We start from the raw sequence: 12245 nt of genomic DNA on the forward strand, positions 1-12245 counted from the left end.
ATCACCAAAGCCTCTAAAAGTTTTTGTTGTAACTTGAAGTCTAATTGTTTAATGGTTTGTTAAAACTTGGTTTAATATATCTTTCAAATATTGTACATAAGTATAACTTTGGTGCACCTGTAGTGTGCAAATACTAAGATAATGCTCATGCATTGCATTGTTACATAAAAACTATAATACAGTTATTGATTATTTAAAAAATCATATGAAAGTCTAGAGTATTAGCTCAAAAGTTACATTATTGTAAAGTTCCAGTATTTAAAACCTTTTTTACATGATGTGGCTAGTAAATAAATAGAGATAGAGTATTATAGAAAGAATCATGGGAAAGGCATGAAAAAAGAGCAGTGCATATGTGACATATTTTATTGGCACTGTTGATGCAGACATCATGTGCATAAACACACTCATCCAAGATTAGAGAAACACAATAATAAAATAAATATGAGGTTCTTTTAAAACAGAATTTTCAAGTGTTTTGGTGATATTCTTTGTTAAAGTACACACATTAGTATATCAGTAAACCTATTGATTTATAGTGCCTGTGCATTACTGATGAACTTACAGTATTATGTTCTTACCCTGCATCAAAAAATGACATAAACATTAATAGATCATTCTAGATTTCTTAAAAACACCTCATAAAAAAGGCTTACTCTCTTGTGTTTTCAAAACTATGAACTCAATAACAGTTTCATTGTCTATTAAAGCAGACTAGCACAGAACAAGCAGCAGCAAATAAACAACAACCAAAGAATTGCTGTCTTCGGTTGCAATGTGAAAACTCAAATAACATTACAGGCTAACATTAGGCACCCCTTTTATACACTGTGTATTTAAAACCCATCAGGCTCCAGGAAGGCGGTCTCTATCCTCTATTTCAGGATCTTTTCCCCCCTGTTGGGGGTAGGTTGGGGGGATGTTTGTGGTAATAGTCTGGTGGGGTGGGATTGGGGCTCGCATTCATCCCTGTAGGCACATAATACATACTCTCCAGGTAGCTCTGGTCCAGTGGTGGATGGTTCTGTGGCTCTGGCTTGGGCACCTGACCAGAGGAATTCCTGTAACTGACCCCAGGCCCGCTTTGGTGCATTGTTGCTGCAGCAGAGGCCTCAGGATATCGGGGTGGCTGGGCCTGAGGCTGGGGATGAGCTGGGGGAGGAGGAGCAGCATAGGGCACGTACTGAGGAGCAGGGGCGTACATGTTGGGGTTGTGGAGAGATGGGTAGGGAGCTGCTGAAGGAGGATAGAGGCCTGAATGTGACATTGCTTGCTGTGGGATGAGCACTTCCACATATTGACCAGTCTCTGGGTCAAACAACATTTTCCTCAGTGGTTGTACAGGCACCTCAATATAAAAATACTTCCCTGTCTCAGGATCCAGGAGGACTCTGCGAGGTGTTTGTCCATAGCTACTCTCTGAGTACAAACTTGAGCCGTCACCCCCATATTCAGAGCCATAGGAAGGCCCCAGGGTTTGAGGGCCACACAGATACTGGGGATCCATAGGAGGAAGACCAGGAGAGTGGCTGTGGCCAGGTTCACTGTAAGGAGCCCCAGCCATACCTGGTGGCTGTTGCTGGGGGGATCTGTGGACAGGGGGTCGTCGAGGGTCAGTATGCTGGGGTGGCTGCAATGGGCGATCTGCAGGGCAGGCCTGCATGAGTGATGGGTGGGGAGGGCAGGGAGGAGGTTGGTGCAGAGGCTGGAACATGGCCGGTGGCTGGCTTGGACCAAGAGGGCTGGATTTGGGAGAGCTGAGCTGGTAGCTCATCTGCTGAGGGTCAGGTCTGCACTGGTGGGGACGGAGAGAGGGCTGAGCCACTGGGTAAGGCAGTGCATGGCCTGGAGAGTGTGGAGGAGCAGGGGGGGTAAGGTTATGGGGGCTGCGGTGATGGTGAGGAGGGGTCAGACCAGGGTGGGAAGGGCAGCCAGCTGTGCAGGAGCAGGGAGGAGGGCGGGATGAGGGTTGATAGCGATTTGACCTCCTGTGGGTCAGATCTGGGACCATGAGGGGACTGAAGCTTTCTCTTTCGTCGTAACTTGGAGGGTCATCTGAGGCATAAAAACGCAGCTCATCTGTCCTTTGGGAGCGCTCACTGGTGAGTGATCTGTGGTATGGCTGGTGTGTGTATCCTGGCACTGTTGTGGAAACAGCGGCTGGTTGTTTTGTATAGTTCGAAGTTACCGGCATAGCTTGTTCATGAGGGTATGCAGTCCTGGGATACTGTGGTTGGGTATCTGGATCCACAACAGCTGGCTGGCTTGGCTGGTTAGCTTCAGCTGAAGCAGGTCCAGGGACTTGGGTTTGGACAGGGTTCGTTTTGGGGTCAGAAAGTGGACCTGGAGCTGAGGTTAAACTTGGGCTAGAGCCCGATGTTAGGGCTATCGCTAAAGTTGTGGGTCTTTGTGTATAACTAGAGCTCTGAGAGGAGGCCCCTAGCTTTTGCTGCTGACCCCTTTCATTAGATGGCTCTGTCTCTGATGGTGTTGTTAACTGGGTTGAGAGATTGGAGATGGGGGTGGCTGTGGTTTTGCAAGGAGGAGGTTTGAGGCTGGATACTGCAGACACAGCTAGTTTTCTTGTATAGTTTGACGTTGTTGTGGACTCATTGGATATCTTTCTATAGATTGTAGGTGAGGACACTACAATTGTTTGAGACCTGTCCTCACCTTGCGGTTTTACAGTTGATGTTGTTGTTGCTGATGGTCTCTGTGCTTCATCAGGCATTGTTCCTAAATCTGCAGGTTTAAATTTGCAGCTTGGTTTTGGAGGCACAACTGGCTTTTGAAAATTTTTAGCTATAGATTTGACCTCAATGGTTTGAGGCCTATTGTTGCCTGTGGAGTTTGTGGGCATCTCTTGTTTATGTATGTCTTTAGACAGTGACTTAACCTCAATTGGCTGTGGTCTGAACCTCCTTATTGCAGGGGACTTTGGGGGGAAAGTTGGATCTTGTCTTTTCACAGCTTCAAAATCTCCCAGTTCCTTCTGTTTGGTGGGAGGTGGTGTTTGCTCCAGCATATACCTTAGTGGAGAAGAACTTTTTTGCTTTGCTGTGTCTTTTACAGTAGGCTTAATGCTCCCTCCCTCATCTTCTCTGGTCTTTGTAAGGGTGTCTGTGTTGTCAGACACTGCTGAAGGGCCAGACGTGGTAGATGAGGAGGAGAATGTCCTCTCTCTATGAGACTCGAATTGACTTCCATCTGAAGGAGTGATGGTCTGAAGGGGGATCTCTAGGCAGTTTACATGCTTACGGGGAACCCCTTTAACTCCAGCTGCATTCTGGTTGTCACCCACCACTGCTCCAATGTCAGCTTGGTAGCCTTTCTCCTTTAATAACATGGAAACTGAATGACCACTGCTACCAGGGGTGCTGCTAGGGGTAGTGGGCCCAGGTGAGGGTGCAGCAGCTAGAGCTTGGGGTGGGGTGGGAATCTCTTCTTGGGCTGGAGATGTCTTGGTCTTGCTGGATCCATCCTTTATTAATACTACAGCAGTGGACACCTCTCTTTCCTTACTGGGCAATTTGGGGAGACTTCCAAGAATGGGAGGTTTTCTGTCTGTTCTAACCACCACAGGTTTGTCCTCATTGTCGGGCACTTTATGCATTTCTATCATAGTCTCTTGTTTTTCTCTTGCCATGTTTAGGTCATGTTGACATGGCATGGCAGTTGCAGTGTCTCCTGTTTTGTAATTCTGTGTATCTGCATTCAAGGACTTCTGTGAATCTCTGCTTACCTCGATGACATGCTTTGGATCCGCCTGGTGTTTGCCACCTGGATTCTCTGAGTCTTTTGTGCTGCAGAACATTTTATTTTTGTCTTCTTTCCAGCAAACAGCCTTGTATTCTATTTGCATTGGCTGTGGACGAGATAGGGGATTTACTTTGCTTCGAGGAGACGGAGAGGATGTCTGCAGCTTTGAGTCTTTTACCTCCTCTTTCGGTTCCTCTTCCCTCTCCTCCCTCCTCTCCTCCCTCCTTATCTCTTGCCTTAACACAGCCTCTTCCCCTGCAATGATCTCTTCCCTCCTTTTCTCTTTTATTGCTTCCCTTTTTTTTTCATTAAAATGTTCAATTCTTTCCTCATTCACATGAGATGGTATTACAGCACTAGTTGCCTTGAAGGACAGATTATATGTATTTTTTACAAGTCGCCTCACATCTCTAACTTTGTGAATGGGGACCTTAACATTCCCTTCTTCTTCCTCTGTTTTCTCTACACTGGTGTCTACCCTTTCCTCCCTTTCTCTGAAAGACATGTCTGGTGAAGAAGCCTCAGTTTTGTTTTCTGCTTCAGGTGTGAGACAAACATTTAGGGAGGCTTTCTTTTTGCTTTTGAGTGTAATCTCCTGTGTTTTTAATGTGTAGCCACCCTTGTCACCCTGTTGTGGTTGTTTATGGTCCAATGTGTTTTCACATTCCTGGTCTCTATTTGTCACCTTGGCCTGCGTGCTGCTGGCTCCAGTGGCAGAAGGAGCTCCTGTGTTCCCGGCAGTGGCATTTGCTGACTCACCACCCTCCCTTCCGTCCCATGTTTTACTGTCATTTGCTTGTTGTACTTCAGTTCTTGACTGTTTACTATCAAGTGGCACTTTCAGTTCTGATCTCATTTCAGATCTTGATGATGTTGAATTCCTTCTTTGAGAATCAACTTCTTCACTCTCATTTTGTGAAAAGTTAACACTTTTGCTGCTGCTGGATGAACTTGGCCTGTTACTGGATCTCACTCCAAAGCTCTTTGGTGGTTTGGCTTCATCCTTTGTGCTTTGTTCTCCTCTCACAGAAAGCCCCTCAGATGAAAGACTATAATCTGACAGTAGACTGGAACTCAGATTATGTATGTCAGGTTTTGGGGATTCGGGTGATGGGCTGTTTTCCTCATAAGTAGGGCTCACTTCTTGTCCTGCCTGCTCATCAGGTTGTTTATCAACACTTTGCATCTTCTTGGACAACACACTCTTGATAAGACAAGAGGCCATCTTGGTTTTAGTGCATGTTTCATCCAGAGAAGCAGATTTCTGGAGTCTGGATTTTCTTTCATTTTGTTGACTGGGCTCAAGGTTGTGCTCAAAGGGGTAGCATTCTTGCATTGCTGCTGGTGTACTGTGTTGTCTCAAAAATGGCTCTCTGGAGTTTTTCTCTAGAGAGGGGCTTTCCACCATCACTGGTACTCCAGGACTACTATTTTCACTGCTCTCATCCTGCGTCCCTTCAGCATTATCCTTTCTCTTCAGCTGGATCTGTCTCTTTGGCACCCCTCTTCTCACCTTCCTGGAGTCATCTCTTTCCATAGCCACATCTACGCACTCAAAGCTGCCCATTTCATAGCGCCTTGATGGATCTAGGCCATCTGAGTAGTATGCAGATGGTTGATGGAAGGAGAGTTCATCATTGTCCAACTTTGGAGCAGAACCCCTGAAGTCAGCATAGGCCAGCCAAGCAGCATTGAGCCCAGCTGGGCTCTCCTGGGTAGATGGTTGAGAAATGTTGGTAGATGAACGGTGGCTGGAGTTGTACATATCAAGGTAATCTACCTCAGGGCTTGACAGGCTGCTGAAAGCCAAGTCTGTAAACCACTTCACCTCATTGTCTGCCTCATCAAGCTCACTTCCCATGCTGGAGCTGGAACTCTGGCAGGGCCTGTTTGTGGACACACGTCCAGGACCACTGTTCTTCTTCTGGGATGCAGGACGTTGAAGCCGTCTGCTAGAACCACCACCCCTGGTGTCTTGTTGTGAAGCAAGTCTAAGCAGACTTTGTTGTTGCTGTAGCTGTCTGGTGGCAAGCAAGCCCTCTGAATAGGAATGCACTGTTGGCAGTCCCTGACGGGTCTCTCTGCTTGTGGGAGCTGCTCTGCGACTTGCAGGCCCTTTTCTATTCCTGGCATTGAATGACAGCTCAACCTGTTCCCCTCTGTAACTGGTGTCCCCCTGCCACCCCTTCCCCTTTTCAGGAAGCCGCTCCTCCCTCTTTCTCTCTCTCTCCATCTCCCTATCCATTCGCCTCTCCCTACCTACCTCTCTATCCTCCTCCAGCTGCATTTCCTTCTCCATCTCCAATTGCGTTTCTTGCCTGACCCAATGGGCCTGGCTATTATTGTCAACAGGGTCAACATTGGGGCTTTCCCTATTTGTCACCGCTTTCTTTAAATTACCACTTGGTGAGGATGCTACAACCTGAGAGGGGCTACGGCTTCTGTTCTGCCACTGTCTGTATGGTTTCTCAGGGGCTATAATGTGCACAGGTGTAAACCTGGTGAGTGGTGGAGAGGGTGTCCGCCGTCTGTTTACATGGTGGGCCATGTCCTCTGTGAACCTCTCTTTGTTTTCACGTCTAACGCTGGTTGACAGCTGTCTTCTGACGCGCTCAGGTGTACAAACTGATTTTAATGAACTGCTGCTTTCAGGAGTTAGGGAACAAGGAGTGAATTGAGGCTGTGGGTTTTCCGGTCTCTGCACAGCTAAGTTGGATGGACTTTTGTCCTTAGAGACAAGACGATTAGGAGAAGGAGACTTGATTCCAATGGGAGGATTCTTATAAGTGTCTTCTTTCTGAAAAATGGTTGGGCCAATTACTAGTTTTTCCTCAGACAAGGAGGCTACACTTGAGTTATCCTGAAGGTTTGCTTCCTTTGGTGTTGCTTCCCTCTCTGTACTTTGTTGTTTCAATGAACTGTCTACTTTTTGCTCTGCTAAGTAAGGTGAAGTAGATTCAGTTGAATGAACTACCACCACTGGTGATCTGCTTTTGATTTCAGCTACAACTGATTTGTCTCCCCTGTCTGATTCAAATGAGGGTGACACACTCTCTTTAGCCAAATGTGGGGGGTACTTTGTTTCTGTAATGTCACCTGAAGATGAATCCACTTCAACCTCGGGTGTATTTCTTACAGAAGGAGTAGACTGCGTATACTGAGGGTTTTGCTCTGTAGAGAGTTTTGCTGGTGAAGGCTGATGACACCTTTGCTCAGGAGATGAGGCAACAGGTGATGGGTCTTTACCTCTGTGCTGAGGTGAGGGACTTTGATACTGGTCAGATGAAGGGGTTTGATATCGTGGCTCAGGTGAGGGAGTGTGATGCTTTGGCTGAGGTGAAGATGTTTTGTAGCTAGGTTGAATTATTTCAGGCTGCAGGACAGAGCTTGTGAACCCTAAAATATGAGGTGAGTCTCGTGGTGTACCAGTGGACTCTGCTATACTGCTCTGTATACTGTCTGTGCTTGGGGCAGGGCTCCTTGCCTCAGGGGATACACGTGTCCTATTAGGCTCAGGGGTGGAGAGACGTAAGAGCTCAGGAAATGGGGGAGTGCCCCTGTCCTCAGGCTGAACAACAGAGTAAGAAATCCCTGTGATATGAGGGGACGAATTGAGGCTTCTTGATGAGGCAGAGTCAAAGTGAGGCTCTAAGAGAGGCGAGGCTGATGTCTGCACTTCAGAAGGCTGCTCTCTCCTACTGACCTCAGGTGAGGAGGCTGTAATCCTGATTTCGGGTGAGGGAGCAGTATATCTGTGCTCGATGGGAAAGCAGTTGCTCGTAACTTCAGGCAAAGGAGATAAACTATAACTTACCTCAGATGTAGACACCTGGGTCCCGATTTCAGAAGGAGTTGAAATATGTCTTATTTTACGTGAGGGGTCAGGAGAGGGAGTTCTTGCCCCAGTTTTAGCTGAAGAAGCAGCACTGAGCAGGCCAGGTGAGGGAGCTGTGTGACTTAATTCAGGTGAGACACTACTCCATGCAAGCTCAGGAGATGTTGCTATTGCAGGTGAGGGAGGTGTGTATCGTGGGGCAGGTGTAGACACGGTGCTGACTGGTTCAACTGATAAGCTTGTATCTTGGCTCTCAGGAGTAGTTGTGGTGTCCCTTCCTGCAGTGCAAAAATCTGAAATCAGCTCAGGGGTGTGGGTAGAATTTTCAATATCAGGTGTGAAACCTCTGCTGAAGAGATCAGGCAGGGAGACTCTCCTTAGCTCAGGAAAAGGAGATGGTGCTTGAGTATCAGGGGAGTAGGACCTATTCTTCAGCTCAGGAGAGACCAGTGTTTCTCTTGACTGGGATAAATCTGTACTACTGGATGAAGGTAAAGGAGATGAACAGAGGGCTCTAGATTCAACGGCTAATTCTGTCAAATCTAGAGAAAAATCTTTGGATGTGGGCTCAGGTAAGGGACTGCTGTGTTGATTAAAGTCGCTGCTCCTTGGCTCAGGTGAGACTTGTGCTACGCTGAATTCAGGTAAAGAGTGGGTGTTCACTGATTCAGAAGAGCATGAGCTGACACAGTTCCTAGGTTCAGAGGAGGGACTTGGAGTTAAAGACTGATGTGAAGGGCTGTTGAATCTATCTTTGACAGTAGAAGCAATTCTCCTTGGATCAGCTTCTGAATGCGCTTGTCTGGGATTAGGTGGCGATGGTGAACATCTTTTTTCAACTGAGGAATAAGATAAGGATGACCTTCTCCCCTCTGGACTCAGGTTATAGGGGCTGTTATTTCCAAGAGAGGGGGTCCTCTCACCAGTGTTGAGAATTTCAGATGACGGGCTGTGAGCCCTACTAAGCTGAGTTTCAGGTGATTTACTTTTTGGTTCTAAATCTGGGCTACTGTCCTCAGAAACTTCTTGATGCCCTAAACTCAGTCCCTCGCCCTTAGGCCTCTCAGAAGACTCACTCTGCAAGGGGGGGCTGTAAACCCTTTCTCCTGGATCTTCAAAGCCCTCCTCTCCTTCACTGGAGCCCTGTGCAGTGTGATAAGAGCCTGAAGAGTCGTTCAGATCATCAACCAGGGGTGATGCAGCAGCTGTCCCATCCACCTCCCTCTGGGAAGGGACAAAAGCCGCTACAGCAGGGCTTCTTGGGAGGGAGGGTGACTCACAGTCGTCTCCAAAAATGTCACACAGGCAGGTAGTCTCGGAAATTGCACTGCGCTGACTAGGTACGTTGATGATGTCGAAGATTTCAACGTGGTTCGGGGTGCCGTCACGATGGCACAGGGTAAAGGTGCGGGGCGCACTGCGCAGGAAGGAGTAGCTGTCCCCCTGGAGAGTCCAGCTGTCCATTGCTCGTCCACAAGCTCCAAATTCTCACTTTGGCCAGTCCAGTCTGCTCCTCTAGTGTGTTCTAGGCTCTGTTCCTGGACTGGAAATGAGACATGGTCACCTGGAGGGTGTGTAGCTTATTCATTTATATCACCAGGAATACTGATGAATATCATTAAGAGCCAAAAGCCTATTAATAGCAACTACAGAGGCTAAAGCATTGTGCATTATTTCCATTTTGTCAGCTTGTCAACAGCAAATTTAGCTTTTAACCCTCAAATGTTCTGAGAATACCTACAGCACACAGATTGTAATTCTCCAAAAGGGGTTCAGAACATTAACATACTGTAACTGTCAAAATGCTATAAAATCCAGTTGCATGCTACTTGAAATCAACACAAGACAATAAGCAAACATTTACTCTGAGTTGATACCAGAAATTCAGTGTATCTCTACATGTGCTTAAAATCTCAAAAGATTTCATCAAGACATTATATACGACATGCAACTCATTTTAAATTACAAAGAGTGAGATTTATCCATTTTATATGGAAAGTGAGAATATTTAGATTAGCTCTGCACAATACATACCCTTTATCTAAGTTTCCATATTGGATTGGTGTAGGACTGACAAGAGAAAGAGAGACTGCTCCCTTTGCAAATAGAGAAAGACAGAATAATTGGTACTGTACCTTTGGCCAATGATGAGGCTTTCCCAAGGGCATTGAGTTCCTCTGTGTTGCAATATCTGCCCCTCATCCAGTGAACTGTCTCTCAAAATCCTCAGCTGAATCTAGGAATGAGCAGCCCTGCACAGCTCAGTCTGGCAGTGCCACACTGGCTAGACAGCTTCAGAATGCAAAATGCACTGCCATGTATCAGACTTGAATAGAAGAAGCAAAGCGGGGCATCTCGCTTAGACCCATTACATCCTCTAATGCTCCCATCTCTATTTCTGCCCCTCCCTTATGAGCTGGCCTCGGGGAAATTGCTCACAGAGTCCAACCTGGATCTTTTTTCTTCTCCAGGCTGGGGTTTGGTTGGACATTAGCTTTCCTCTGTGTGCTGGGCTGGGGTGCAGCGCTGGGGGCGGGTGGGTTTATAGTTAGCAGCAGGTGCTGAGCCGGCCAGGGCGGATGAGTGCGCCTGGAATCTGACACTTACAGGCAGCTCAGTCACAGGGCTCCTCTATATATAGACCTATACTATCAGGGCCAGATAGCCATAGCTTTAGCTGAGGGCATGCTGGTGGGGAAAGAAAGGGGAAATACAGAGCTTGAAGTTCATCCCCGCCCCACATATTGTCTACCTAACCACTACTGTATACTGTATGTGATTACACTTAACAATGAGGGAATAAATAACGTATGCTTGTGTGTACAGTATGTATGTGTTTACGTGAATGCTAAGATAAAGCTGGGGTACAACAAGTCAAAGGTTAACACAGACCACCCAACTTTGACAGCTCACATGCAGCACTCCTGTGCAATACGTTGTAGCTAGCAACACTTGCATAACATCGGTATGGTGCTCTCACATGTTTTAAGGCATGTTTTCTCCTTTTAACGTCTGGATTTTTTCATGTTCAAAAGACCACTCCAGCCAATTAAAACTTTCCGTGACAAAACTGTCAAACAAAAAGGGATTATGTCATTTTACTGTACTAATTATTGTTGCTACAATAGCAGCACCATCTGAGTCACATTCAGGCTGTCTGGGCATGTTTGATGGCAGTAATTTTGGATAATCCCTCTGTCCCTAACCTAATACCTCATGAGATTACAATTCATTCTGAGTCATTAAGTCATTCGGGGCAAGCAAATGGAAAATCTTTGATTGCAGCTCCAACTGTTGTTGCATAAATCTGTGACTGAGGGTATATTATATCCATCGTATCAAGGGGTTGAGAGATTGCTCTCAACACTGGAAAGTCAATAATCTATTATATGTATGGCATCATACATATGTTATTTGGCCCTTTTTCTGTCTGAAGTGTCATACATTGTCGCAAGTGCACACATTTTTAGTGTGTGTAACCAAAAGCCCTTGACCTTGGTGGAGTTAAGGCAATACGGCTACTCACAGAGCTATACATCACCTATATATCTTTTTTTTTACACCATTAATTCTCTATAAATTAATTATTTTTTATAGACTAGTGTTTATAGACTCCAGATCTCCTTTCAAAGATATCCTGTAAGTGCTTTCATATTTCATTGAAGACTCTAATGGCATGACAGGCATGTATCACCATCCCTCTGACTGTACTAAGGAGAGGATGGATGACATGATTATACAGTTAACTGGCATACACTGTTTCATGATGTGTTACAAATAAACACAGATGTTACTTGGAAAACAGAGTGACAGTATAAAAAATGGTATTTCAGAGCAATAAAGTTGGAAAGGACAACATGCATGTGTATATGTGTGTGCCCGGTATGAGTTGGGTGAAATAGTGGACAGAAGTGCTGATGAATTTGAACCTCTGTGGTTATGGCAGCACAGTAGACTGGAAGAGGACTCAGAGGGAAAGAATGCTAAGCACCTCAGCAATGGGGAGCTTTAGTCTACATCACTGATAGATTAGTCACACCCGCCTGCTCAAGTGCAAAGACCTCACCCACCTTCACCCTCAGCAATGCGACACACCAAAAAGCCAGGCATAAACAATACGCTGTGTGGGCATCTATAAGCAGACAAATGTATAATAACCTTCTAACTCAAGGGCAGAGGGACTGATGTCTGTGTCCACATGTTGAGCAAATGTCAGATGCTGTCTGGCACCGTGTGAAGAAGATAAACATGACTTACTTTTTTAAAATTAAGCACGGCTACTTTTTCTGCTTGCGTTCTATCTGTGGGATATGATGCTAAACAAGGATCCAGTCTCATGATTTGTTCAAGTGCTAGTAAACAGTAATAATATAAACATAAGATCACATTTCAGATCTATATCTAGGATGTTATTCACGTTGCATGGCCAAGCTACTTTTATTTAATATTAACTATATTTACATTTTTTGGGTTATGATGAACAATTCTGAGGCACTCGCACTGCATCTGAATATTGAGACTTTTACTCCACCGCATTTCAGGAGGGAAGGAAATAATAATAATAATACATTTTATTTAAAAAGCGCTTTTCTGAATACTCAAAGACACTGTACAATATAATATAAGAAGAATACAAGCACATCAATCAGTA

General features: G+C 45.7%; 1 protein-coding gene across 2 annotated transcripts; it reads right to left on the reverse strand.

The window, feature by feature from the left end:
• Positions 1-340: 340 nt before the first annotated feature.
• si:ch73-43g23.1 (serine/arginine repetitive matrix protein 2) lies at positions 341-10116 on the reverse strand. 2 transcript variants are annotated; one of them, XM_035669143.1, is made up of 2 exons: positions 9730-10116; positions 341-9137 (listed from the first exon to the last, which is right to left on the reverse strand). In XM_035669143.1, exon 2 carries the CDS (start codon positions 9056-9058, stop codon positions 881-883), a length of 8178 nt encoding a protein of 2725 aa, XP_035525036.1. In that variant the 5' UTR covers positions 9059-9137; positions 9730-10116; the 3' UTR covers positions 341-880. The 2 variants fall into 2 exon arrangements, with proteins under 2 accessions (XP_035525036.1, XP_035525037.1); XM_035669144.1 differs by lacking the exon at positions 9730-10116 and adding an exon at positions 9629-9715.
• Between the last annotated feature and the right edge of the window lie 2129 nt (positions 10117-12245).

Source organism: Morone saxatilis, unplaced genomic scaffold (assembly GCF_004916995.1).
Source record: "Morone saxatilis isolate NCDOM2014 unplaced genomic scaffold, NCSU_SB_2.0 Contig22, whole genome shotgun sequence".
NCBI classification, from domain to species: Eukaryota; Metazoa; Chordata; class Actinopteri; family Moronidae; genus Morone; species Morone saxatilis.

Excerpts from the sequence above, each read along its gene's own strand:
- si:ch73-43g23.1 (XM_035669143.1), bottom strand. The coding sequence starts at position 9,058 with ATGGACAGCTGGACTCTCCAGGGGGACAGCTACTCCTTCCTGCGCAGT.